This window comes from Macrobrachium nipponense, chromosome 28 (assembly GCF_015104395.2).
Source record: "Macrobrachium nipponense isolate FS-2020 chromosome 28, ASM1510439v2, whole genome shotgun sequence".
Taxonomy (NCBI): Eukaryota; Metazoa; Arthropoda; class Malacostraca; order Decapoda; family Palaemonidae; genus Macrobrachium; species Macrobrachium nipponense.
The window spans coordinates 70,181,967-70,209,642 of record NC_087217.1 but is presented as its reverse complement, the minus strand read 5'-3'; the positions used below and the strand labels follow the sequence as shown (position 1 = coordinate 70,209,642).

Sequence of the window (27,676 nt, the reverse complement as noted above, 5' to 3'; positions counted from 1 at the left end):
TTAAGCGTTAGCAGGCATTCGTTGTGATACGGGAGAGGAAGCTGGTTGGAGAGTTCCTTCCTCTTCCCAGGATAATTTTGCAAGCTTTTTAGTCCATCTGAAAGGGCTTTTCAGATGATAGATTTTGTTAGTTTCCGTTGTTCGGGACTATGCTGCCGAAGTTGAACATCGGGGTCCTACCTGCCGTAAGCCCAGTCTCTTAACAGGATTCTTGCCCCTTCCTCGATTGATACGGGAATCGGAAAATAATATGCTCGACTTCCTGGATTACGTTTTGTCAATTCAGTGACTTTCTCGCATTGACAAACATCTCAATAACTTTATATTGCGTAAGCGGATAAGATTCGGAAGAACTCTCATTCATCAATCGCAGACTCGTACAAGAAATAGACTTGTAGACTACGTCAATGAACGCTTATATCCAATAACATAAGAAGCTTGAGCTGTCCACTTCGTTTCTCTACGATTTGTTCATGAAACTTGCCTGTCAGATATATATGTAGCTATATTTCCGAATTCAGCTATAGATATGTCTGCTAGGTAGTATGAACAAACTTTATTGTATCATAACATATCATATTTTGCCTTGTGTTATTTTACTACTGGTTGGTTCAAGTCATATACGCATGCTGTAGTTACCTCTTCGGATGGCAACCGAGAGGTCTATTATTTTAAGGGCATTTAATTGGTACTCCCTGCAGCCTTCCAGGAGTTTCCGATTTATCTTTTACCGTTTTATGGTAGTGTTATGACGACACAAACGCAGCTCTATATTTAGCGTTTTCTGTTTCGCTTAAATATACCAGCTTGAGTCTTTTTCTGCTCAAAAATAACAGACCTATTCCTTTGTAGAATAGAGTAGCTGGCAACCCAGGCATAAGAGTAAGAGACGACGAAAGTAAGCTGCTGTCACTGAACTCCTCCAACCGAGCTAGTACTAGCTAGTTCGCTGTCATGCGCGGTTGGTTACGTCTCTCTCTCTTGCGGGATTGACTGACTAACCGTATCTCTGCGCGAGCGGTTACGTCTCTCTCTCCTGCGGGATTGACTGACTAACTGTATCTCTGCCCTACAATCACAGACTTTAGCCTAAGATTTAGGGGATTTTTCTAAACATGCATGAATAAACATTGCTTGCCTTTCGTTTTGCGTAACTATGTTTCAACAAAGAGATATCTTTCTTTTCAGTGCTCGTTACCGCACTGTAATAGGACTACGAGTCTACCGCGACATTGCACTATTATATGCTCTTCTGCTTAGGTAAAGCGCAGTCTTATTAGGGAAGTAAGCATGCTCGGTGAGGGAATGGATGAGCCTGCTGGGGACCATTTCCTTCCTGAAGAAGTTTGTTTCCCTGAATAGACTGCAATTCAGACCTCTACAGTTTTTTCCTATTGGAAAACTGAAATATTATCCAAGATCTAGAAATGATTCTGAACATCTTTCAGTGCTTCAAGTATCACCTGAGGTGATAGCGAGAAGGTGCCAGGCATCTGGAGAGGGTTTCAGATGTCCTGGCACATAATCTGAAAGAATTGGAAGCAATTCGGGTCGTCCCGTCCAGTCCTCAAAGACGAGTTTTGGAACCAGTGGTCCAGATCAACTCGGACAATTCCACAGCTCTCTCATATCTTTAAGAAGTATTATCTCTCGGTCCCTGTTCGAGTTTACGAGAAAGAGCCTATTATGACAACAGGCATAGAACGTAACGATCCTCAAGAGGTTCGCTACAGGATTGCAAAAGTCTGTATGAATCTTCTCGATCGACGGCAACAACTACTGACTTCCGAGTGGAATCTTTGATTAGAAGTATGTTGAGAGTTGTGGAGACTTTAGGGACGTCCTTTCATACATCTCTTCGCTATGTTGAGGACGAAGAGGCTTCATCTACTCTATTCCCTTATTCTCGATCCAGGAGCGATGGCATTACACGCCATCCTATGGTATTGAACGGGGATGGATGTTTAGTCTCTTTTCCTCTTTTTTCATACTCTTAGGAAATGTAATAAGATGATTTATGACGTCACAAGGAACGTCAATGACGCTGATCGCCATATGTCGGTGTTCAAGATCCTGGATTCTCAGAGATCACGTCCTTCCTAGTTCACTTTCCAAGGACCTTTTCCGAGAGAGTCGGTCTACTCTAACAGCCTCACTTCGAAAGGTACATTTAAACCTCTCCGCTCTGAGTCTGACTACGTTCAGACTATCGAGATGTTGTCAGGAATAAGATTACTGTCTTCCCTTTCTGTCTGAAGAATGGGATAAACTGGCAGTCACAACTATTAAAGAATACGCAAATATGTTGTTGACGGCCTTTGGGCTCAGAGTTTTGCATCTGTCAAATAACAAAGCCCTTCACGATCTTTGAGGTCTGTGGAGTCTCGAAACTCGCTCACCATCTACTTTTTGTCTCACCTGTTTTCTCGGAGTCAGACACTCGTGAGAGATCAGGCGACATTTAGTAGCCCTGAGTTTCTTGTTGACGAAGTCGGTTGCGTTGATACACCCCCGATGATCGTGTAACATGAGACTAGGTTGGACTGTCAGGCATTCGTCCTAAGGGACTGAACGCCTTTTTGATCCACGCTCCTTTCTCCTGGCACCAGAAGCTCGAGTCAGGAGTTGGCTCATGAGTTGATTCGCTGACGACGTTGGGTTGCGTTGATACACCCCCAAGGTTTGCTTAGCTTGAATCGCCCAGGCAGTCCAGACACTCATCCTTCAGCGAAGAATAGTGCCTTATAGTCTTCAGAGTACAGCCTTGCTGTCCTTGATTCGTCTGACTGGTCACCTGGTCGGTCACCTGACTTTAGCACAGACGGACTGACTGTGCATGTCCAGATCAAAGCTTTCAAATGGAACTTAGACGTAGTCTGAAATTCTTGATGTCAAAGCATTTCGAACCTCTCCTTTCGGTTAACTTATTGCACGTGACCAGAAAGGCCTATTTTCCAACCACTCTAGATACGACAAAGTTAGTTAGAGGTTTTTAAACCATCGTCAGACGTTTTGGCTTTAGAGAACACAATGCGGTGTGTTCTCTAAACCTTCCGTTGTGGCCTAAGAATGGAAACCCGTCTAGTCCTTGGGCCAGGAGCTTGGAATCAAGGGATGGCACAAGTTCCGAAAAAGGCCAGACTTGCCCATATCAAAGAACACCCTGGCTTTATTGTTAAGGAGCTCTTTCAAAAAAGGCTCTTTCATTGTGTTTGAACAAAGATTTGAAATCTTTTGATCTGAATGCTCACGAGGTGAGGGCACGGCCTCAGAAGCATTTCAACAGAGCATGGCACTCAGTAACATCCTGAGTACCACGTTTTAGCGAAGCAACTCTGTGTTTGCTTCACACTCCCTGCGGGATGTGAAGACTGGCATGAGATCTGCTGCTCGCTAGGGCCTACGTGGGTCTGCAGACACAATCTTGGGGGCAAGAAGTACCACTCATCCTATCCTGTAGAAAATAGTTAGGAAGAGCTCTTAATTTAGTTGTTGAGTCGCCGCCAATGGCGACTTCTTAACTCTTAAGCCTTAGTTAAAAACACCTTAACTTTGGCTAGGTTGGTCAGGTGGTGATATATATATATGCATATATTTATTTTACTTCTTAGCCCTCATGGTATGGTCAATATGGTCTAGTCACTTTGTGGTCACGCCCCCATTGACAGATCATCTGGAGTGCGCCAGCTATATAGGTCTCTACCTCGCTGGCAACTCTAGTAAAGCAGAAGCAGACTTGGGGGGTGACAGTAATCACGAAGTCAGCTATGCTAACAGGTGGAACCAAGATGTAAATCATCTGCATGCATTTGTTTTTCCCAAAATCCTTCTATTCTGTCCCTTCCCACCTCCAACAGTGGGATTCAGCTATATATATCCTGATATATCTGATCAGTAAGTTTTCATGAACATGATTGTTATGATACAGTAAAGTTTGTTCATCTTACCTGGCAGATATATATAATCAAGTACCCACCCACCTCCCCTCAGGGGACAGTGGGAATAAAAATATGAATAGAAAATGGGAATGGTTCCTGTTACCCGCCTCCCAGCGGCGGGAATGGGTACTAACCACCTGGCCGACCACTGCTTATGCTGGAAGTTTTTTAAATTCTGTCGGATTCAGAAAAATACAGCTATATATATATCTGCCAGATAAGTATGAACAAACTTTATTGTATCATAACAATATCATTTTAGTGTAACCAGGATGTTGAAATTGGAAGTTGATCAACATTGGTTGGTACTTGCAAGGGTACAGAGTGTGATCTTGGAACTACTAGATGTGAAGAATGTAGGGAATTGTTCGGAGAAATTTATGCCTGAATATGTCAGATATAGGAATGCCGGGAAACTGATAGATTGCAAATGCAATTAGTTAGGTTAGGACTTAAACCTGTCAGTTCTATCCAACTTAGTGTCCCTTCATCTGTAGCTATCCCTACTCAGACTAGGCATTTTGGTAGCGCTAGTATTTACTTCCTTTGTACCTCTGCCTTCTGCTCCCCATTCGTTTAGGAAAAGCGTAAAGAGAAGTTGGAAAATTACATTAAATCTATTTTTAGTTCTAATACATGTTGAACTGAGTTCGTGACGGGAATTTTCCGAATCCCTCCATAGTGTGTGCTTTTTTTCGCGTTCCCTGTTAAAAGTGAGATGTTAGTGCCCTCATCTGTACGTAGTCCGAGCCTAGGACTGCCCGGCGACAGTTGGTAATGTCCGCTGCCAGGGAACCGGGTTGGTTCTTGGGACGATGGGGTTCTGTGCCCTCCAATACCTACTTTTCCCTTTTGATGCTCACTCCGTAGGCACATTCTGCCGTCTTCAACACCTAGTTTGGGGTGTTAGCATGCATAGTTTAATAATATAATATAGGTATAGACATTTTATTGAGATGATAATATGTGTGTATAGAGTTTTACATATTTAGATATGTCGACTTAGTCGACTGTTTATCTCTCTCATGTTTTGGTTATTCTAAATTCTCGTCTGCTAGCATATTCCTCTTCCTTCGTAATGCTTGTGTTTGTTCTTTGTCTGCTTTCTCTTCAGCTATCGGCAAATCTCTTACTACTGCCTCTTTTAATGTTTCTCTTTCAAGTTGACACACTGTAGTATCTAAGTTCTTTCCAAGTTAGATATTATTCTAGCTTCAGAGCTTTCTAACAAAGTTTCATATAGGAATGCTTTCAAGTATGTACGTTTGCTTTCAGATGATGCAGGAGTCTTTGCAACTCCTCTCCCACCGCCTCCCAATCTTTCCCATGTTTTGGCACCTCTTTTTCTTTCCTTTGGTCGACTTGTGTGGACTTGGCCAAGTCCCGGGTCGCTTAAACTGTCTTCCTTTCATCAAGTCATGGTGGATGCAATGCAGAACTCAGCTGCTGTCACCTCTTATTGACAAGTGTCGCTTTCTTTTGCCAAGGGTTGTGGAGAAGAGCAATCCTTTAAGCTCTTTTGTTTACCTCCTGTCGGCAGTTATCTCCTGTCGCCCGCTGGTGGAAGAGGAGTTTGAAATGGAGTTGGAGGAACTCATTCGGGCTGGTCGGCGTTTGTTGCAACATTACGCTTTGCTGTATCCTTATTTTGTTGAGGAAAGAGGCCACATAGAGATTATGTCTTGCTTGTCTTACTTCATGTTCAGCAATGACGGATTTCAAGTTGTTGACTGCTGCCAAAATAGAAGTTGCTCTTTCCTTCGTCTTTATCCCTCCTTCCCTCAGGGGAAGGGAGGTAAGGGAAAGAAGAAGGAGAAACGTTAGGGGTGTTGTTCCCCTCCAGCTGCTGCCATTGGTTGGGGGTTACCTATCACGTCATCGTGCAACTTGACAGAGATATGGAGCCAAGACCTGGGTAGTAGATGCCCTTTGGGAGGGATATCTACTTCCCTTCGAGTCAAGGTCACCTCTTGCCAACTCTTCGGTCTGTCACCAAATCTACATCCCTGGGTCGGCCAAGGATCTGGCACTGAAGGAAGAAGTGCACGCCATGCTGAGCAAAGGAGCTGTGGAAGTCGTGCGAGCTCTGTCCCCGGTTTTCTACAGTCGGCTCTCTGTAATAGAGAAGGCCCTGGGGGTCCTGGAGGCTGGTGATAATTCTCTCCTTTGAACCAATTCATTTACTAGACTCGGGTCACGATGGATATGGCATGCTCTGTGCTTGCTTCAATCAGGGAGATTGACATCATGCTCTCAATGGATTTGAAGGATGCGTATTTTCAAATACCCATTCATCACTCTTCCAGAAAGTACCTTCACTTTATCCTCGAGGAGACAGTGTTCCAATTCAGGGCACTATACTTCAGACTCTCAACTGTCCCTCAGGTGTTCACAAGAATGTACACCCATGTTTCCACTTGGGCCCATTTGGCAGGGATATTTCTTCTAAGGTATCTCAAAGATTGGCTAGTCCTGGAAAGCTCATGCTTACAGTTGCTACAGGACAGGGATCGCCTTCACAATTTTTGTCACGATCTGGAGATAGTAATAAATTTTGAGAAGTTGAATCTCATTCCCAAGCAGAGGAAGAAGTATCTGGACATGCTGAGTGACACAGTAGCAGCACGAGTTATCCCCCAGACTTGCAGATCAGCAAGTTCAGGAAGGCAGCATAGCTGTTCCTGTCATGATGGGCAGCCAGCTCGACAGTGGCAATTTATGAATAGTCTGTCATCGTTGGAAAAGCTGGTTCCTCATGGGCAACTTCACCTTTGGTCTCTCCAGTGGAGACTGAAGAAGTTTTGGTTGCAGGCTTTAGACCCTCAATCCTTACTCATTCCTCTGTCAGAGGAAGTGAGAGAGGGTTTAGCCTGGTGGCTGGACAACAGGAACCTCTTAATAGGGGTGGAGTTGCACACTCCCCCTCCGGACATGCTTCAGTTCTCAGACATATCAGTGTGGGATCATCACAACAAGCACCTTCACATCTACATTCTGGAACTCAAGGCCCCTTCCTAGCCCTCCAGGAATTCCAGGATCGAGTGATGGGACACTGTGGTGTTGAGGAGCGAAAACACCACAGTAGTGGCATATGTCAACAAGCAGGGGAACCTCGTGTCTCTCCCACTGCACCAGTTGACAGTGCAGGTGCATGAGTGAGCTGTAGTTCACTCAGTAGAGCTGTTGGCCAGATCCATTCCAGGCAAGAGGAATGTAGTGAACAGACAAGCTCAGCCATCAGAATCAGGTGATAGGGACCAAGTGGTCCCTTCACACGAACATGGCAGAAAGGTTGTTTGACCTTGGGCCTAGTCTTGAAACTGAGGGGTATAGATATCTCCTCCTCTATGGAGATGTCTTTACTCGTGTAAGGCTCTGTCGTTCTCCTTCTAAGTTTCCAGATGTTTTGATTCTACCAGTCCATTTTTGTCAATTATCTGATGTGCAGGAGATTATTTGGCCCTGCACCATGCTAAGGCATCAAGTTTGAGTTTTTGTTCTTCTCTGGCATCATTCTGCCATTCTTGATCCACTTCCTTTGTGCCTCAAACTCCTCACAGGCATTCTAAGAGTCACTTTTCCCCTCATAGTCTCCTTGAACACCTAAGTCAAGGAAACATAATCTAATCTTGACCTTTCTTTTATGCCACTCCTAAAGATAAAGTTTCACAGTGTGAGAATGGTAGAAACTACCTTAAATTTCCATAAAAATTTCTTTCTTGATAGTGTTTTCAGTTCAGCCCAATGGAGATGTAACTATACTTGCCTTGACACTAATGGTGGGATGTAGAGATTTAATATGAAATATATAGAGAACTTATACCCCTCATTACAGTAGGGGAACTCATATCCTAAATGATTAGGGCATATACTCTAGCCTTTCTTATTTATTTAGGAAGTTGTTGAGTTTTGGAGATTATGAAGATACCTATTTTGAGATAGGTAAGGGCCTTCATTCATTTGCTCTGCTGTCTTAGACTTAAGGTCTTTAGTCCCACATTCACCAGAGTGAGAGTGGTAATAGCCCTTGCAAGGAGCCTCCAGCATCATTCATAGGTCTTTGCTGTCAAATGAATTAGTCCATTCTTGGTGGCAGTACCAGCAGAGGGATTCTAATCATTAGGGAAGTAGCATCTCATACAGCTTTCAAGGTAAAGAGGTTGGTATTTTAAGAATAAATTTTATTAAATACTGCAAGAAATCACTGTAGACGTGTGATGATCATATATGCATACAGCCAGGAAAAGGGTGAAAAGAAATGACTTGAACCGAGCGCTTTCATGTATTTCTACACCTCATCAAGGTTCAGGTACAAGTGCCAAGAAAACAAATACAGTCACAAGAAGACTTCGTGGCAAGACAAATGATGCTAAAAAAACAAACAACACTAACAACTACCGAACAGTCCTAATGCTTAATAGCCTACTTGTTTTAAAATACCCTTCATTAAAATTTCATCAACTTTGTATAGACCTAGGCTGATATTTAATAAATTATCAGTCTTGTTTAATTATACAGGATTCTATTAAATTTCTTTACACTAAATCTTGGAAAACAACTTCCGTGGAGTCTGTCCAGTTAATACCATGATTACTATTATTCATGTGTACAAATAATGCATTTGACACATTACCATTATATTTGTATTTATTAAATAAGTTTCTGTGCTGGAAGGCAATGAATTTCTCTTAAAATATTATTTTAGTATATTTTGTAGGGCAATTTGCTTGTGATGTGTGTTCCTGTCAGTACTTTATTTGTAACTCAGATTTTATATTGCAGCTAACAGCAGTGTCAGACTATCGTCCCCTGCCCCCTGGGATTACTGAAGATGGTGTTGCAGTTGTTATTGCTAGGGCTGCTACCAGTCCTCCAGGTCATGATGCTGAGCACAGTCTTCCTGAGAGTTTAGCAGATTTAAAGCTGGGTAAAGTCAAGATAGAGTCAAGTCAACAGGTAAGAACCCAGACTTATATTTATATTGTCAAGAGATTCTTTTTTTTGGTGACTGGTGTTTTATGTTTCTCACTTATCTTTTTAGCATTTCATATGTTTGGTACTAATGTCTTCAAATATTTTGCTCTTTCCTTTAGCCAAAGTGAATAGCTCCACATTTCTGTACAAACACCACAAATTTTAAAGATGATTTGCATTTTTCCTGGTTACTATACAAACCTGAAGTCTTGTGTGGAATAGTTTTGGCAATAGATAATCCATTAACTGAAGCTTGGAGACAAGGTAATTTACTAGTAGGTGGTGAGTGTAGGGGATGGGGACCCATCCACTTAATAGATAGATGACATTTGTTCCAACACGTTATACAAACCATCAGTCCTTTACATAAGGAATTACTTTCAGCGCTAGCTGGACCGGTCATAAGATTTAATGACAAGGTAGTTAGGCAGTAACTGCTTGTCCGATTGTCGGGAGTCCCGCCTGACTGGATGTAAACATTTCACTTTGCTTTCGACCGCCGTTGGGTGCAGACGTGTGTTGACCTCTCTGCCCACTTCTGTTGTGAGATCGTAAATGTGCTTTTTGGCTTTCAGCCTGAATCTAATTTGTTTGAGTGTGCTTCTGTAAGTATTTCTATTGTTTTTTGTGGTATTGCATCGGAATCATCATGCAATCCCACGATTCGTATAAGCCTTCACGCCCCATATCCACTCGGAGAGTGTACCCTGGAGTGGGAGGCTGGAAGTGTGGGGCTTTCTGTTCTAGTGAAAGTGTGGATCCTCATGCACTTTGCACAAGGTGCCGAGGGCGTGACTGCTCTTGCGTAGTAACTTGTGATTGTTGTGTTTCTTGGTCGGAGGAGCAGTGGGAACGGTACAAGAAGAGGAAGAAGCCATGTAAAGCTGTCAAGGTATCGTCAGAAAGCTCTCCCTCGACACCTCTGGTGACGGACACGTTGTCTTCTTTTCTCCCCCCCTCGTCAGCTCCCTCGTATGGCTCTCTCCCCTTTGGAGGACATGTCTCTCTCTGCCTCTTCTTGATCTGGGCAGACAGAAGACCCTTGAGTTGTACTCAGGGTCTTCTGTCTGCCCAGGGGGGATCTTTCTCCCGCTGAGCGAACAGGAACCCCCCCTCCCCCCCATTAACCTGACTGTTTCTTCTTCAGGTGTGTGTGCCTCCGCGGGTGGGGACCTCAAGAAGTGCAGACCATGCTGAGCAATGGAGCTGTGGAAATCGTACGAGATCAGTCACCAGGGTTCTACAGCCGACTTTTCCTGGTGGAGAAGTCTACGGGGGCCTGGAAACCGGTGATAGATCTCTCTCCTTTGAACCGATTCGTTCGCCAGATTTGGTTCACGATGGAAACTGCACGCTCAGTGCTCCATTCTATCGGAGAACAATTTCCTGCTTTCGGTTGACCATCAGTCCTCTAGGAAGTATCTTCGCTTTATCCTCAACGGGTGTTCACTCTGGTGTCAGCTTGGGCCTATTCGGTCGGGATACATCTGATGAGGTCTCGACGATTGGCGGGTCTGGCGAGCTCTTGCTCACAGTTGCTACAGGACAGAGATCACCTCCTTGACTTCAGCTACGATCTGGGGATCATGGTAAATTTCAAGAAGTCAGATCTCGAACTCAAGCAGAGGATAAAGTACCAGGGCATACTGATCGACACGGTAGCAGCACGAGTCTTCGCGCAGACTCGCGGATCAGCCGGTTCAGGGAAGCAGCTTGTTGGTTTCTGTCACGACAAGAACAGTCGGCTCAGCAGTGGCAAGTCGTGATTGGTCACCTGTCGTTACTAGAGAAGTTAGTCCCTCATGGGCATTTTCATCTGCGGTCTCCACAATGGAGACTAAAGGAGTGCTGGTCACAGGCGTTGGATCCGCAATTCTTCCTGGAGGTAAGGGAGAATTTAGCCTGGTGGCTAGATGACAGGAACCTCTTAATAGGAGTGCTGCTTCGCACTCCCCCTCCAGAGATGCTTTTGTTCTCAGACATCGATCGAGGGTTTGGGTACACACCTGGAAGAGTTGCTGGTTGCAGGAGTGTGGAACCGACACAATAAGCACCTTCACATCAACGTCATGGAACTCAAGGCAGCATTTCTCGTGTTCCAAGAATTCCGGGAATGGCTGCTGGGACACTCGGTGGTGTTGATGAGCGACAATACGTCAACAAACGGGCCTAGTGTCCCTCCCGTTACACCAGTTGACGATGCAGGTGCACGAGTGGGCCATAGCACACTCGGTAGAGCTGTCAGCCAGATAATTTCCAGGCAAGAGGAATGTAGTGGCAGACAAGCTCAGCCGTCAGAATCAGGTGATTGGGACAGAGTGGTCTCTACACCCAGGAAAGGCTGTTTGACCTGTCGGGGCATCCAGTAGTGGATCTGTTTGCCACCCAGCTTAACGGAAAACTTAAGGTTTTCTTCTCAGTTGTGACAGACCCATGGGCAGCTGCAGAGGACGCATTCCAACATCCGTGGGACAACCTCGTAGTGTACACCTTTCCCTCGTTCTGCCTGATTCGCAAGGTGATCAGCAGGGTGCTGGTCACCAACAATCTTCGGATGATTCTGGTGGCACCCAAATGCCCTCAGGCCATTTGGTATCCTGACCTGCCGGCTTTTCTCTCGGAGGCACCTTGAGAGATTCCCCCATAGCACAACCTGCTGTGTCATCCACATGTAGAACGGTACCACCAGGCAGTACATTCACTGTGTCTTCATGGCTGGCGGTTATCCACCATCTGTTGCGAGCGAGAGGCTTTTGTCGCTGAGCAGCAACAGAGATGGCTAGATACCTCAGACAGTCCTCTGCAGCAGTATACCAAGGAAAGTGGTCCGTCTTCTGTGGTTGATGTTGTAGACTGGGTCTCTCTCCGCTCAGAGCCACTCTTCAGCAGTTAGTGGATTTCCTGATCTTCCTTCGCCGAGAGAAGCTCCTCTCTGTTTCAGCAGTCAAAGGATACAGAGCTGCCTGGCCCTAGTCCTTAAGCTGCGAGGAGTTGACATTTCCTCCTCCATTGAAATATCTCTCCTGATGAGGAGCTTCAAGAGGTCTTGCCCACCCAGGGAACTCAGGCCCCCTGGGTGGGACATGACTCTTGTCCTAAGGAGTTTGACTCGTAGACCATACGAGCCTCTCCGGGAGTCGTCAGACAGGGATCTGACCCTCAAGACTGTCTTTCTGCTGGCCTGACATCAGCAAAGAGAGTAGAACTTCATGGTCTTTCCTTCGATGTCAAACACTCAAGGGGATGGGGATCAGTTATGCTCGATTTTGTCCCGGATTTCGTAGTGAAGACTCAGAACCCTTCGGTCCCTGATGCCAGGTTCGAGTCCTTCACAATCCTCTCCCTAGAGGACTTTACTCATAATGATACGGATGAGGTGCTACTTTGGCCTGTTAGGGTGCTACGGCGCTATCTGAAGAAAACTTTAACACCTCAGGCCTGAGTGTTGACGCCTCTTCGTTAGCACCAGGGTGACCAAGAAAAAAGTGTCCAAGAATACAGTTTCTTTTTGGCTTCGTGTGGCGATCAGGAACGCATACAACTCCGAGAGGAGTGCCAACACCAGTACCTTTCATCTGAGAGCCCACGTAGTTAGAGGTATTGGTCCGACCCTTGCATTCCGCAAGAACTTGTCAGTCGCACAAGTGCTGAGGGCAGGGGTGTGGTCCAACCAGACCACCTTCACCTCCTTCTACCTTTGGGATATTGCCCACAGGTCCTTGGACACTTTTTCCTTGGGACCCGTGGTGGCTGCTCAACAAGTTGTGTAGCTTACCCAGCTCCTTTAACAGGACAAGGTTGCATCTCGTCCTCGTGATATCGCATGAATGGAGAATGAATGAGTGTGACTGGCTCCTCTTCCTTCTCTTTTCTTCCCTCTTCCTGCGGGCAGAGGGTAGGAGTCGTCACATGCTGGACAGGATGACGGTGCAGGTAAGCTACGTAACTGAGCTCCATTCTACCTCTTTAGTTAGGGATAGAAGCGTTTATCCATCCCTTCCCTAGTGAGGGGGGAAAGCGGACAGCAGTAAGAGTCAAACCCAATGCTTTATATTTGGCCTTTACTTATGACTTGAAGTTCTTGCTTGCTATTTATAAGAGGTACGCATGCCTCCCTCTTATGAATTGGTCCAGAGGTCTGGCCGCTGATCCTGCAGTTCTCACTCCGATCAGTTGGACAGAGGCTAGGTTCCCCCCCCTTGCTCTTACGACCAGGGAGGGAACCCAGGTTGGGTGAACGCCAGTCTGTTCACAAGACTCAGATTCCTCCCACCAATAAGTGAGTCTTCCTTATGTGAAGGACCAATGGTTTGTATAACGTGTCGGAACAAATCACATAAGTTTTTGAAACGTACAGTGGAAACCATCGTTCTTTATCGCGGTAGATAGGTTCCAAACCCGGCCGCGATAGCTGAAAAATCCGCGAAGTAGGGACACCATATTTACGTATTTATTTACATGTATATTCGACTTTTATAACCTCCCTTTACGTAGTACTGTTAACAAACCACCCTTTAATGTACAGAACACTTAATGCATGTACTACAGTACCCTAAACTAAAACAGGCACAAATATTAAAATGTTAGAATATTAAAGTATAAAAAAATAAAGATTGTTACTGTACTCACCACGAAGAAGTTGAAGAAAAACTTGAATGATGATGGCGATGAATTTGCTGCACAGTAGAAATGATGATGATGAAGCTGATGATGTCTTCTACTGTGCAGCCAATGATAGTTACGACGTTGACGCTTCCGACGCTCCGAGTTAACGATGCTTTTAAAAAACGCATACGATGATAAAAATCCTTTATAGTTTAGCACAGTATATTAATAAAAATAAGTTTCTGGTTAGATTACAACAAAAACATTTTGATTTTTGGTTTTATGATGATTTTCGACACTTTTTAAGTCGTATTTTTTTTCTGTTTTTTAGTGACGCCTCATATTCAGAACTAGTTTCTGAGCGAATGAATACTAGCTTGGATGCGCAAAGTTTATAACAATCCAAAAGCGAAAATAATGAAAAGATCATTGCTTGTTTCTAGTAATAATAACAAAACTAAGTTTCTGGTTAGATTACAACGCAAATTCCAAGTATCCAAAGAGAGACATTACGTATTCAGTAATTTGATCAAGAGAGAGAGAGAGAGAGAGAGAGAGATGAGAGAGAGAGAGAGAGAGAGAGAGAGAGAGACGAGAGAGAGAGAGAGAGGCGTCTTCCGATGCTTCGAGTTAAAATGACTCTCTTAAAAAACGCATACTATGATAAAAATCCTTTGAGGTTATGATGATTTTCGACACTTTTTATGTCGTATTTTTCTAATTTTTTTTAGTGACGCCTCATATGCGGAACTAGTTTCCGAGCGAAAATGAATACTAGCTTGCGTTTCATGTTCGATTTAATCTACTTCTACTAATACATTTTAATCATTTATGTAATAGTATATATTACGTACAATCAGGCATTGAGTTACAATGGGGTTAGGTTCTTGCATGCATGTCAGAAGTTCGATTCTTACGTAAATTGGTTTGTTTGCAATTCAGTCTACAGTACAGAATTAATACCAAATGATGCTGCAGATAGGGCAGGGTAACTCAAACTGATGCTGCTGAGTGATGAGAGTTCTCATGCTTGAGTGATGAGAGTTCTCATCATGCCTGAGTGATGAGATGGCGCAGTGCCAGTAACTCAATGGTCAACTGTCTGAAGTAAGGTTGTAAGTACGAGTGGTCGTATGTCGAGTAGGTTGTAAGTAAGGATAGTACCTGATTAATTTGATCAGAGAGAGAGAGAGAGAGAGAGAGTAGAGAGAGAGAGAGAGAGAGAGAGAGAGAGAGATGAGAGGAGAGAGAGAGAGAGAGCGTCTTCCGATGCTTCGAGTTAATGACTCTTTTAAAAAAACGCATACTATGATAAAAATCCTTTGAGGTTATGATGATTTTCGACACTTTTTATGTCGTATTTTTCTAATTTTTTTAGTGACGCCTCATATGCGGAACTAGTTTCCGAGCGAAGGCAATACTTAGGTTGCGTTTCATGTTGATTTAATCTTACTACGCTACGAATATCGTTTAAAGATCAAATTCTCTTTCGTGTTTTATTTCTTTATGTACTGAATTATATGTATATGAATGCAATGAACCATCAGTAAGAGCAGATATTACTAATTATTAATGGAATTAACGAAATATTTGGGGTCTTCATATATCGCGGCTATATTTTCGAAATTTCCGGAAAATCCGCGATATATTTCTTTTATAATATATAACATACGTAATGAAAAAAGTCCGCGAAGTCGCGAATCCGCACAATGGTCGAACCGCGAAGTAGCGAGGGCTCACTGTAAGTTATACAAACCAAAGTGCTTTACATATAGGCCCACCTCATGCCACCGCTCACTCTGTTCCTGGGCCTAAAGCAAATTGGAATGTTTACATCCAGTCGGGCGGGACTCCCGACCATCAGACAAGTAGTTACTGACGAACTCCCTTGTCATTAAATCTTACGACTGGTCAAGCTGGCACTGAAAGTAATTCCTTATGTAAAGGACTTTAGGTTTCTATAGTTAGGAAAAATACAATTTACTTTGAAAAACTGTGAATTTTGGCTTCAGCAAGTCGGCAGGGGACAGATTGATTAAGAGGGGGGATTATTATGATAATAAAATTCAATTTCATACAATCAACTTACCTGTCAGATGTATACATAGCTAAGACTCCGTCGTCCCCGACAGAAATTCAAATTTCGCGCCACTCGCTACAGGTAGGTCAGGTGATCTACGGCCTGCCTGGGCGCAGGACTAGGAACCATTCCCGTTTTCTACTCATATATTTTCTGTCGCCGGTGGTATCAACATCGTTGCTGCCACCTCCTGACTGAATTCGCTTTTCTAGACAATTGATCATCTTTTGTGGACTTTTTGGTGACGTACCTGGATCGTTGTTTTGGCATTCGCTACTGTGGACTGGATTTGGACTTGCTTTTGATTTTTCTTCAAGAATGTCTGATTCAAGTGGTTGTGTGAGAGTGTGTGTGAATGTAGGCTGCAAGGTGAGGATACCGAAGGCTTCGGTTGATCCTCACACTGTATGTCGCAAATGTAGATGGTTTTGATTGTTCTATTTCTAACACCTGTCATGAGTGTGAGAGGTTGAATGTTGAGGAATGGAAGACTCTAACTTCTTACTTGAAGAAGTTAGAAAGGGATAGAGTCAGAAGGGCTGCATCTAAGATTGCGGGTAATAGTACAAGGCCTATTGAGCCTTTTAATGATTCTAACTCTTCCCTGAACTATGCATTTGATTCTAATTCTGTATCAGGGCCCTCACTGGCTTTACATTCAGATTCGGCCTCTGAAATTGCTGAGCTGAAAGCTACTCTTCACAGGATGAAATCCAAAATGGCTGCCATGAAAGGTAAGGATTGTGAAGTGACTATTATAGTGAATGAGTGTCCCCAGTGTTGTGGAGGGGGCGTCTGACCGTCTCTGCGACGCTCCAAGGCCTAGACCTCTTCCAAGCTCCCAAGCCCAGAGGAGAAGGCAAAGTCGAAAGCCGTACGGAGGTTGTGGAGAATTCCCCCGGTCAGGCGTCCCTTCAGCAGGCTCTGTAAATAGACAGACTGCTCAGGACCGCTATAGGAAAAGCGTCCTCAGAGAGTGCTTCTCTTCGTCCGCTTCTCCCTCTCCTAAACGAGGGTGGAAGGATTCGGACTTGTCCAGGCCCCTGAAAAAGGCACTGGAAAGATCCTGTGTTGGATTCTAGCCCGAACGCTTTTCGGAAGAAGCGCCTCCTTCGATCAAGAAGGCTAAGAGGGTTTTGACGTCCCATGGTTTGGACAAAACTCCTTCGAGAATCTCCCTCCCGTTCAAGTTTCAAGAAGACGCCGGAGAGGCTTCCAAGAGGATCATTTGGCTGTGCAAGAACAGTTATCCGCCTTGGTAAGGAGTCCTTTCGAAGGATCCCCCTCGTAAGAAAGACGTGAGGCTTCCTGTCAAGAAGTCTCGTCTTCCTTCTCCCGCCAGGAGTGAGGCTCCTGTGGGACCGTGAGGGCGTTTGAGATCTACTCTGATAGAGACTCTTTGGATGATTTTGAATCGCCAGACAAGCGCGAGGCGCCAGTCAAGCGCGAAGTTTCCTACAGACGAGAGCGTCTGATAGGATTAAAGCGCCAGACAAGCGAGAAGCGCTTTACAGGCGTGAGGATTTTTCCAGACGTAATACGTCTGCCAGACCAGCAGCGTCAGCCAGACGCGAGGAAGCAGCCAGGCGCGAGGATTCAGCCAGGCGCGAGGCGCCAGACAAGCATCATCCATACAAGGATATGGCACCAGAAAGGCGCGAGGCGTCAGTCAGGCGCGGGACTTACAGAGGCGCGAGGCATCAGTCAGGCGCGAGGCGCCAGCCAAAGCGCGAGGAGTCAGCCAGGCGCGAGGCGCCAGCCAAGCGGCGAGGAAGCCAGCCAGCAGAGGAGCGCTATACACTCTCTTAGCCCCTCTCCTATAGGAGTTTGTCTCCCGTAGAGAGAGTTATTGGGCAGGAAGACCCGAACGGGAAGTGACTTCTCCTTCTGATCCGATTTTGGAAGAGGACTCAGAAGACGAGAACTCACGGCAGAGAAGGGCTGTCTAACTTACAAAGTTTTGACAGCTCTCCTCCTCCAGGAATACGGAGATGCATTGATCCCTGCCGCTCCTCCTTCGCCTCGTTCACTTTTTTTTTCATTTGCTATAAGACGCCGAAGTCGTCGGCTTCTTGAAGATGAGACGACGATTTCTATGAAGAGAGCTCTTCAGTCGCTGGATAGCTGGATGCCTAACCAAGAAGGAGCTAGTCAGGACGGTGTGTTTTGCATGCCTCCCGCTAGACTTACGGGCAAGAGAGGTATTTGGTACCAGACTGGGGAGAATATGGGACTCACTCTCCCAGCTTCGGCTGAAGCTGACTTTTCCAGTCTGGTAGATGCATCCAGGAGACATAGCCTTCATACTGCGAAGATTACTTGGGGTCTTTCAGAGTTGGATCATCTCCTCAAGGGACTTTTTCACATTTTAGAAGTCTTCAACTTCCTAGATTGGTCCCTTGGGGTGGATGTCCAAGAAGGTCATGCCTCGGAAGGGCTCGATCCGGACGTACCTTGCAATTGTGTATGGACAAGGCGTACAGGATGGCTCATGCCTCGGAAGGACTCGATCCGGACGTACTCCTTGCAATTTTGTCCTGTATTGACAAGGCGGTACAGGATGGCTCAGGGGAAGTTTCTTCCTTATTTGGAGCAGGTCTCTTGAAGAAGAGATCTGTATTTAGCGCTTTCTTGACAAAAGCGTATCCCATTCGCAAAGGGCAGCCTTGTTATTCGCTCCCAGGTCTGACTTTCTGTTCCCTTCACAGTTGGTGAGGGACATTTCCCGTTCTCTGACGGAGGAAAGCAACACAGGATCTTCTCCTGCAATCTTCCAGGAAGAAGAGACCAGTGATGGTGGGAGACAAGAAAGGTGTGTCTACGCCTGTTCGGCCCTTTCGAGGAGGCCCTCCCGCTAGAGTTGCCGCTAAAGAAAGGCGACTGAGAAGAGAGGTAGAGCCTCTTTCCGTCCCTTAAAGGGGAAAGTGAAGTGACGCTCCTCCAAACACCAGTAGGTGCCAGGCTCCGGGGATTTGCGGAAGCCTGGACTCTCATAGATACAGATGCTTGGTCTATGTCTGTTCTACAGACGTCAACTCCGCGGGAATTGTCCGCCAATTACAAGGACCCTGTGTTGAAAGATACTCTTCAACAAATGGTGGATCAGATGTGGGACAAGAGAGCTATAGAGCTAGTGCTGAATCAAAGCTCCAGGGTTTTACAAATCGTTTCTTTTCTTGGTGCGAAGAGCCTCGGGTGGGCTGGAGACCAGTTCTGGATGTCAGCGCTCTGAACAAGTTTGTTCAGAAACAGAAGTTCTCCATGGAGACCTCTGCATCAGTCCTTGCGGCTCTTCGCCAAGGGGATTGGATGGTGTCTCTGGATCTCCAGGATGCTATTTTCACGTCCCGATCCATCCTTCGTCGAAGAAGTACCTCCGTTTCATGACGGGGGGAAGGATCTTCCAATTCAGAGCCTTGTGTTTCGGCCTGTCTACGGCGCCTCAGGTTTTCACGAGCCTTATGAAAAATGTGGCGAGATGGCTTCACCTGAAAGGAATCAGTATATCTCTGTACCTAGACGACTGCTCATCAGAGCAAAGTCAGAGAAACAGTGTTTGGAGGACCTGACTGTGACACTAAACCTGATAAAGACCTTAGGATTACTCGTGAACCTCGAGAAGTCCCAACTGATCCCCAGCCAGAACTTGGTCTATCTGGGGATTCAGATGGATTCTCGGGGTTTTCGAGTATTTCCTTCTCAAGAGAGACTAACGGAGAGGTTTTAGGAAAAGTCTCTCTCTTAACTAAGGAAGGAACGTACTTCGGCGAGGGGAAATGGTTGAGCCTATTAGGGACTCTTTCCTCGCTTCGAACAGTTCTTTTCCTCTAGGAAGGAACTTTCATCTCCGTTCCGCTTCAGTTCTTCGCCTCAGAAGATCTTGGAACATGAAGACAGGGCTCTCTCGGACAGTTTTCCCATTCCAGTTCTGTTGAAACGCCATTTAGAATGGTGGTTACTCCCACTGAAGGAAAACAAGGGTACTTCCCTAGAAACAGAACCCAAACCTTGTATTGTTTTCCGACGCGTTGGAAAAAGGTTGGGGAGCAACCTTGGGAAAGAGAGAGGTGTCAGGCACTTGGAATGCTCTTCAAGTGTCCTGGCACATAAACTGCAAAGAGCTGTTTGCCGTACACCTAGCCCTAAAGAGCTTCGAACCTTTAGTGAGGAACAAGATAGTACAAGTGAATGCGGACAATACAACCGCCCTTGCATACATTCGAAAGCAAGGAGGTACTACTTCGTATGCCCTGTACGAGCTCGCGAGAGACCTGCTGTTGTGGACATCGCAAAGGAACATCTCTCTGTTGACGAGGTTTGTTCAGGGAGTAAGGAACGTGAGAGCAGACAGGCTGAGCAGGAGGAACCAGGTCCTTCATACCGAATGGACCCTCCACTCAGAAGTTTGCCGGAATCTCTGGTCTCTTTGGGGGACTCCTCATGTCGACCTCTTTGCCACGTTTTTCCTCTCAAAAAGACTGGAAGTCTTCTGTTCAGTAGTAGAAGACCCAGAGCTCTAACAGTAGACGCCTTCCTGCTAGATTGGTCTCATGTAGACGTTTACGCATTTCCCCATTCAAGATTCTGGGGCAAGTGCTCAGGAAGTTTTGTGACTTCAAAGGGGACAAGAATGACCCTGATAGCCCCCTTTTGGCCAGCTCAAGAGTGGTTCCCAGAGGTGCTGGAGTGGATGGTAGACTTCCCCAGATCCCTTCCACAAAGGAAGGATCTTCTCAGACAACCACACTTCGAGAGGTTTCATCAAAACCTCCCCGCTCTCGCTCTGACTGCCTTTCGACTATCGAAAGACTTGTCAGAGCGAGAGGCTTTTCTAGCAAAGCAGCAAGCTCGATCGCTAGAGCCTGGAGAACTTCCACTATCCGTGTTTACCAATCGAAGTGGGAAGAATTTTTAGAAGGTGGTGTAAGTCGAAGAAGTTGTCCTCCTCCAGTACCTCTGTAACAGAAATCGCTGATTTTCTGTTATTTTTGAGAGAAGAATTGCGTCTCTCCGGTAGCCACGATAAAGGGCTATAGGAGTATGCTATCGGCCGTCTTTAGGAATAGAGGCCTAGATTTGGGAACGATAAAGTCTACATGATCTGATTAGATCTTTTGAGACCAAGAAGTCTAACATTACTTCTCCCCCTAACTGGAATCTAGACGTGGTGCTTTTAAGTTCTTGTCATCAGAGAGATTTGAACCCCTGCACTTGGCCTCGTTTCGTGACATAACGAGAAAATGTTTATTTCTTTTGTCACTGGCGACGGCGAAAAGAGTTAGTGAGCTGCACGCCCTTAGTGATAAAGTGGGTTTCAATCTAGATTCAGCCATCTGTTCCTTCAAAGAATTATTCTTGGCGAAGAATGAAAATCCTTCGAATCCCTGGCCGAGAAACTTCGAAGTAAAAGGCTTATCGGGTCTCGTCGGCAGGGAACCGGAGAGGTCTCTTTGCCCAGTAAGGGCAAAGTTAAAGTTTTACATTACAGAAAAAGAAACAGTTGGGAGGTTCTAGACAAGGTCTTTGGTGCTCGGTGAAGGATCCATCAAGACCTATGTCTAAGAATGCTTTAGCCTTTTTTGTCAGGAACGTCATTACGGACGCTCATAAGGCTTGCACGGATGATTCTTTCAAACTCCTGAGAGTAAGAGCTCATGAAGTGAGAGCAGTAGCTACGTCTCTCTCTTTTCAGAGAAATATGTCACTTAAGAATATCTTGGAAGCGACATATTGGAGATGTAATTCTGTGTTTGCTTCTCACTATTTGAGGGACGTTCGTGTGACCTATGAAAAATGTTTTTCTTTAGGTCCTTTTGTGTCTGCGGGCACAATCCTGGGTACAGGAGCTAACACCAATCTTTAATTACTACATAAGTCTAATAGATAGTTCTAGACTTTCTGCTGACAAGGTGGCAGATGCCGCACAGGCGGCCAGTCACTTCCGTTCAGTAAGGAACTCTTGTGATATCTTTTATTAGATGAGTATCATAAATTTTTTTTTTGAAAAAATTATTGTGTGCGTGTGCAATTTGGTTTGAGTTACGGTTGTTGCGAAGAGTTTGGGGATAACTCGGAGCAATTTTTAATACTAACAAGGTGGTTAGGATCAGGTGGTCGGGATTGGTTGTGTGCTCTTAATAAGGTGTGTTGTCATATAAGTGGATCAGCACCCATTGACAAAGTCCTTTCAGGCTCTGCCGAGTAAGTGGATAAGACCCCTTCGGCAGACCCACAGAATTCTTGGCCATAGATCACATATCTCGCTAAAGTTTCTTGAGGTGATGCAGACTACGGGGCAAACACCCACGAAGTCTACCACCTATCAGGTAGGAACCAAGGTTTTTTATTTATACCTACAACATATGTTGTTTACCTGTCTATTCCAGAAGTAGCTGTCTCTTACCCTCCACCGAAGGGTGCCAATCAGCTATGGGTATTTTTGTATATCTGACAGGTAAGTTGATTGTATGAAAATGATATTGTATAATACAATAAAGTTTCATACGTACTTACCTGGCAGATATATACGATTAGGGCCCACCCAGCCTCCCCGCAAGGAGACAGGGGGAAGAGAAAATATATGAGTAGAAAACGGGAATGGTTCCTAGTCCTGCCGCCCAGGGCAGGCCGGTAGATCACCTGACCTACCTGTAGCGAGGTGATAGTGGCAGCGAAATTTGAATTTCTGTCGGGGACGACGGAGTCTTAGCTATGTATATATCTGCCAGGTAAGTATGTATGAAACTTTATTGTATTATAACAATATCATGTTTGTATAGTATCTAGAAAAATGCAGGTTATTTTAAGTTTGTGATTTGTTCCTACAAGAATAGACCATTGTCAGTTATATGGAGAATCACTCTTTTGTCAGGAAGAGTTGTCTTGAGATAATGACCAGTGATCTCTCACCTGGAAATGTCAGCTTCCCAGTCATGTAAGTGATCACGGGATGAAGCACCCCGTGCCAGTGTGGCATGCATGTAATCCCACTTGAAAAAAAATATATGGAAAACTTAGGTTTCTCATGTGAGAAGGGAAGACCATATCAGAATATAGTAAAATCCCAGATATAAATGTTGCTCCCCCTACCACTCCACCACTGGCAAATTCATTGTGAAAGACATAGGTCCACATCCACCCTAATCTTTCACGTGAGTAGTATTGTTTCTCCTCAGTTGAGATTCAACCACTGATGAGAAACTTCTCTGTCTAGTTTAGGGCACACAAGTCCTTGCAAGAATCATCAGGCAGTTTTGTTTTCAAGACCACATATTATCTCTCTTCAACATTGGCAAAGAGGATAGATGATTTGCATGGATTATCTTCAGCATCACCCTTCAAAAGGCGGGTATCATGTCTTGACTTCATCTCGGATGTCAAAATATTCGGCATCTGTTGACGGGTTCGAAGCCTTCATGATCCCCTGTGCCTTGGACTTTGTATTTGATGATCCAGATCATTCATTACTTTGTCCTATTGGTGTGTTGCTGTACCTGTGGAAGACTCGAGAACACATCTTTCTCCTGGTCTTGCGAGATTAGGAGGAAGTTCTCTGCAGCTGACGATGATGTCACCTGTACGCTTCACAAGAGCGCACGGTACCAGTGGCTTGTCCTTTCCTCGTATTCTAAAGAATATGTTGGACTGAAAGATAGATGTGGTCTCATCAGGACCACATTTGTGTCTTTCTACCTTTGGGTCTTTGCCCATAAGTCCTTGGAACCTTTTTTCCAAGGAACTTTGGTGAGTGCTCATCAAATTGTGTTTTCTTACCCAACTCCTTTAAGAGGACAAGTTGCATCTCGCCTAAGATGTGTGGTTCTAGAGGTGAGAAGGATTCAAGAGAGACTGGCCTCTCCTCCTCCTTCTACTTCTCTTTGTTTGGGTTGAGAATAGGACTGGAACTACACTTGCTTGACTGGCACCTGATGCAGCAAGTCTACACATTGAGCTTCATGTCTATTTTTCTTGTCAGAATCATTAAAGTAATCCCTCTCCTTCCTCTAGCAAAGGGAGGAAGGAGAGACTGGCAATAAGGCAAACCCTTCTCGGTTCTCCGCCTTAATGCCTCCGACTCTTAAATTCTTCCCAACCTTTTTCATATCAATTAAGATTCCTTTCTCATTTCAAAAAGGCCCAGAAGTGTGATGAACTCCAGTCAGTTCTAGAGACTCACATAGGTTCCTCCCTCCAGTAAGCAAAGGACCGAGGGTTTGTATATTGTGTAGGAAGAAATCACGAAGAACAAATCACAGTTTTGAAAGTAAATTGTATATTTCCTAACTATATAAACCTGAGGTCCTTTACACTAATGCCCACCTCATGCCACCCTTTAGTCTGAAACATAGGCAGAAAGGCAAAGTGGAATGTTTACATCCAGGCAGGCGGACGGTAGTTACTGCATAATCACCGTGTACAAGAGTTTCAGTGGCCATATTCCAGCTTCACTGTAAGCAATTCCTATTGTAAAGGATCTCATGTTTGTATAGTAGTTAGGAAAAATACAATATACTTTCAAAAATTGGGATTTTCTTATAAGAATTACGTATACTACTAGTAGTAATGCCATATGCTGGGTTTATAAAAGGAAAACATCGTCATGATTGTATATTAGCAACAAATGTACTGTAGTTAATAAAGTATTTAATTTACTAATTTTATCATTTTTTCTGTTGTCAGTACAGTATCTTCTGTGTAAGTTAAAATAGTTTTGTTTATTTATTGGTACTTGATTATTCTCATATATGAACAAGACAGAACTTTACATACATGAGCATAGACTGTATAGTGCTACATATATTTTTTTAGTTTTTCATAAGATTCTTTTACACATTTACAAATAAAAAACAACTGTGGCAAACAAAATCCAACTGGAGTAGACAAAGTAGGGCTACGATCATGTGAATGCTTCTTAGACTATTATTTTAATTCTTTTCTTGTTTAGTAAAGGATCCTTGGTAACATTTTCCAACTGAACAAGTAACTTAAATCCTTCAAAGGTCTTTTAATTACCAAGTTATTTATTCTCTAGTGATATGTCCGTGTTGTTATTAACTAGCGCCCTTTTGAAATTTACTGTCTGATCTAAATACAGTATACTTAGATTTATTTGTGATGAATCTTACCTACTGTTAAAGTTAGCTATATCTCCATGCCGACTAGGCATGTCGGCATTCAAACAAAAAAATCGAATGGCTGACTGGATGATTGTCTAGTTTACCTGTTCTCCACCAGGTGTGTTTCGATTGTTTTAGCTCGTCAGAATTCTCCTTGCCACCATTGCATATAGGCAATTGTTGGTATTCTCTAAAGTTTGGCTGTTTTACACCTGTTTACGGTATTGTAATTTCATTTTCCTAGGATATCTTCCACCGGAAGTAAAACCAATAACATCAGGCTATGTAGGAATGATTTTGGTGTAACCAGGATGTTGAAATTGGAAGTTGATCAACATTCAGTTTGTACTTGCAAGGGTACAGATTGTGATATAGGAACTAGATGTGAAGAATGTAGAGAATTGTTTGGAGAAATTTATGCCTGAATATGTCAGCTAGAGGAAAGACGGGAAACTAATAGATTGCGAAAGCAATTAGTTAGGTCAGGACTTAAACCTGTCAGTTCTATCCTACTTAGTGTCCCTTCATCTGCAGCTATTCCTACTCAGACTAGGCATTTTGGTAGTGCTAGTATTGACTTCCTTTGTAGCTCCGCCTTCTGCTCCCCATTCAGTTCAGGAAAAGCATATTGAGAAGTTAGAACATAACATTAGCCCTTAAGAGGGCACGTATGTATCTTACCTAAGAGGATTGTGTGGGTGAGAGAATGAGTGAGTTGGCTGTCTCTTTCTTTCTCGTGTACCTTTCCTTCTTCCTATAGGGAGGTTGAGGAATAGACACATCATTTGCTGGACTGGTCTGATACAGGTGAGTAAGGCAGTCATACTGATAAATATCCAACCCTCTATTCGGCAGCATAAACTCCACTCCTTAGCAAGGGGGAGTAAGGAGTAATAACTAACCCTGGTGCATTGGTTTGTTATTGAACAGTCACAGTTTCTCTTTAGTTCCCTATGCAATGATTCGTCCCATACAGTGGACCCCCCGTATTCGCGTTCTCCAGATTCACAGACTCACACATTCGCGGATTCTCTCTGGAACATTTCCCCCCCTTATTTGTGGAAAATTCGCCTATTCACAGTATTTTTCTATGAGAAATATCCACAATTTCCTTATTTTTTTAATAAATTTCATTATTAAATGCACCTTTTGTGATAAAACTACAGTCCGGTCCCGAATTATGCGAAGCCGTTCAAATTGCGCGAGACACGCGAGTCAATACGTATCAAATCTATTTGTCTTTTCACGTATTTTAGATGTGGGGGGTGTGCTGATATCTGAGAGAAGGGGTGGGGGGAATGCTTGGAGGAGAAAAACTATTATTCCACCAAGGGGGAATGCGAGAGAAAGATTTCCTGCTCAACCATTAGCTAAGACGGAAGGCTCTGCCTCACGGATTTGTGATGTCATAACGCAGTGTCTATGAATGATCATTGCCATACGTATTATTCAGATCTGCAAAGTGTATTCTGATCATCTGCATCATGCAGATTTGATCATTTATTTTTTTCTATTGTTGAAATAGGTTTTGATGAAAATGACTAGTAAAAGTACATAATTAAGAGAGAGAGAGAGAGAATCGTTCGATCTAAACAGTTTTTATCATTTCTTTTTAAGAAATTTAATTTCATATAAAATTTTGAATTTTCATGAGTTCTTTTTTAATCGTAGAATAAATTTATATGAAAATGATTACATAGTGAACGTGCCAGACAAATAAACAAACAGGAGCTTGTAACTAGGTTTTTTAGGCCTAACGGGAGTGAAGACACGCATGATCCGCTAGTCCCCGAAACCTCAAATGGTTCACAAAGTCTTCCTTCAGCAGAAGAACTTTTCACGGAGATGAGATAGAGGAGTTTGAAGGTTTTTTGGCAGAGGATAGGTAGAGGAAATTCCATCCAAAAGGTTTTTTTTAAAGGAAATGATTGTATCGTACAGTATATTTGCACCCAATGGTGGCATTGTTTACGTGTGGGAGTTTTCACCAACCTGTGTGTAATTTAAAACTTTTTCAAGTTATTAAAACCTTTTTAATGTTTTATTTATCCATAAGAACATTTCATATTAGAAAAAATTACAGTATAGTGCATAGAAAGTATTGAAAATGGATAGTATAAAAAAGTTTTGACGGGGTAAATTGCCGTTTACCTTGGCCCTAATGCAATTTATTCCCATAAGGTATGTGTTTCAAAATCTGCGAATTTCCAATTCTGTGAGGCCGTGGATCAACCAAATTCTCGCATAATTGGGAACCGTACTGTATTAAAAAAACCAGGTATCAAAATTTTTAGTAGGTTTTACTTGAGTTTTAACTAACAAAATAGGATGTTTTAAATATTTTTATAGGGGTTCCAACTATTTGCGGGTTCTAACTATTCACGGGGGTGTCTGGTACGCATCCCCCGCAAATACGGGGGGAACCACTGTATATATCATTGTAGGTAACCCAGTGGCTGAGTTGTTTGATATCACTGTATCTAGCTTCTCACGGGCATCAGTCCTTCTCCTGTAGATATTTCTTCTGGAGCTGGACTGGTGGGTAGGCCCCCAGCCAGTTTAGGATGTCTGTGCCTCCCTCCAAGTACATAGTATAAGTTTATCCTATTGTTAAGACCGAAGGTTTATTCGCGAATGAATAAATGACAAGTTTTCTAAGACAATTTGTATTTTTCATTCCTACAAATTTGAGGTCTTAACATTGTACTGCCCACCTCTAGCCGCCCCTCTGTATTCTTAAAGACATCCTGGGTTGGGAAAGACTGAATGCTGTAGGGTGGGTGCGTGGTCCTTGACTAGTTTTCACCCGATATATGCACGTGTTGCCAGAACTCACAAAATTCCTTGCTTTTCATCTGCAATTTAACTTGATCCAGCTAGCCGCTAGAAAATTATCCTGTTGTTAAGACCTCAGGTTTGTAGCTATGAAAAATACAAATTGTCTTAGAAAATTTGTCATTTTA

The 27,676-nt window shown here is 43.9% G+C and overlaps 1 protein-coding gene across 2 annotated transcripts in view; it reads left to right on the top strand.

Annotated features, from left to right (window-relative positions):
* The window catches only part of LOC135201864 (conserved oligomeric Golgi complex subunit 3-like), a 158,367-nt gene that overhangs the window by 9,055 nt on the left and 121,636 nt on the right, over positions 1 to 27,676 (top strand). For both annotated transcript variants that reach the window (XM_064231166.1, XM_064231165.1), the window contains exon 2: positions 8,721 to 8,894. In XM_064231166.1, coding sequence (XP_064087236.1) covers positions 8,721 to 8,894 — 174 coding nt within the window. The remainder of the gene's footprint in view (positions 1 to 8,720; positions 8,895 to 27,676) is intronic.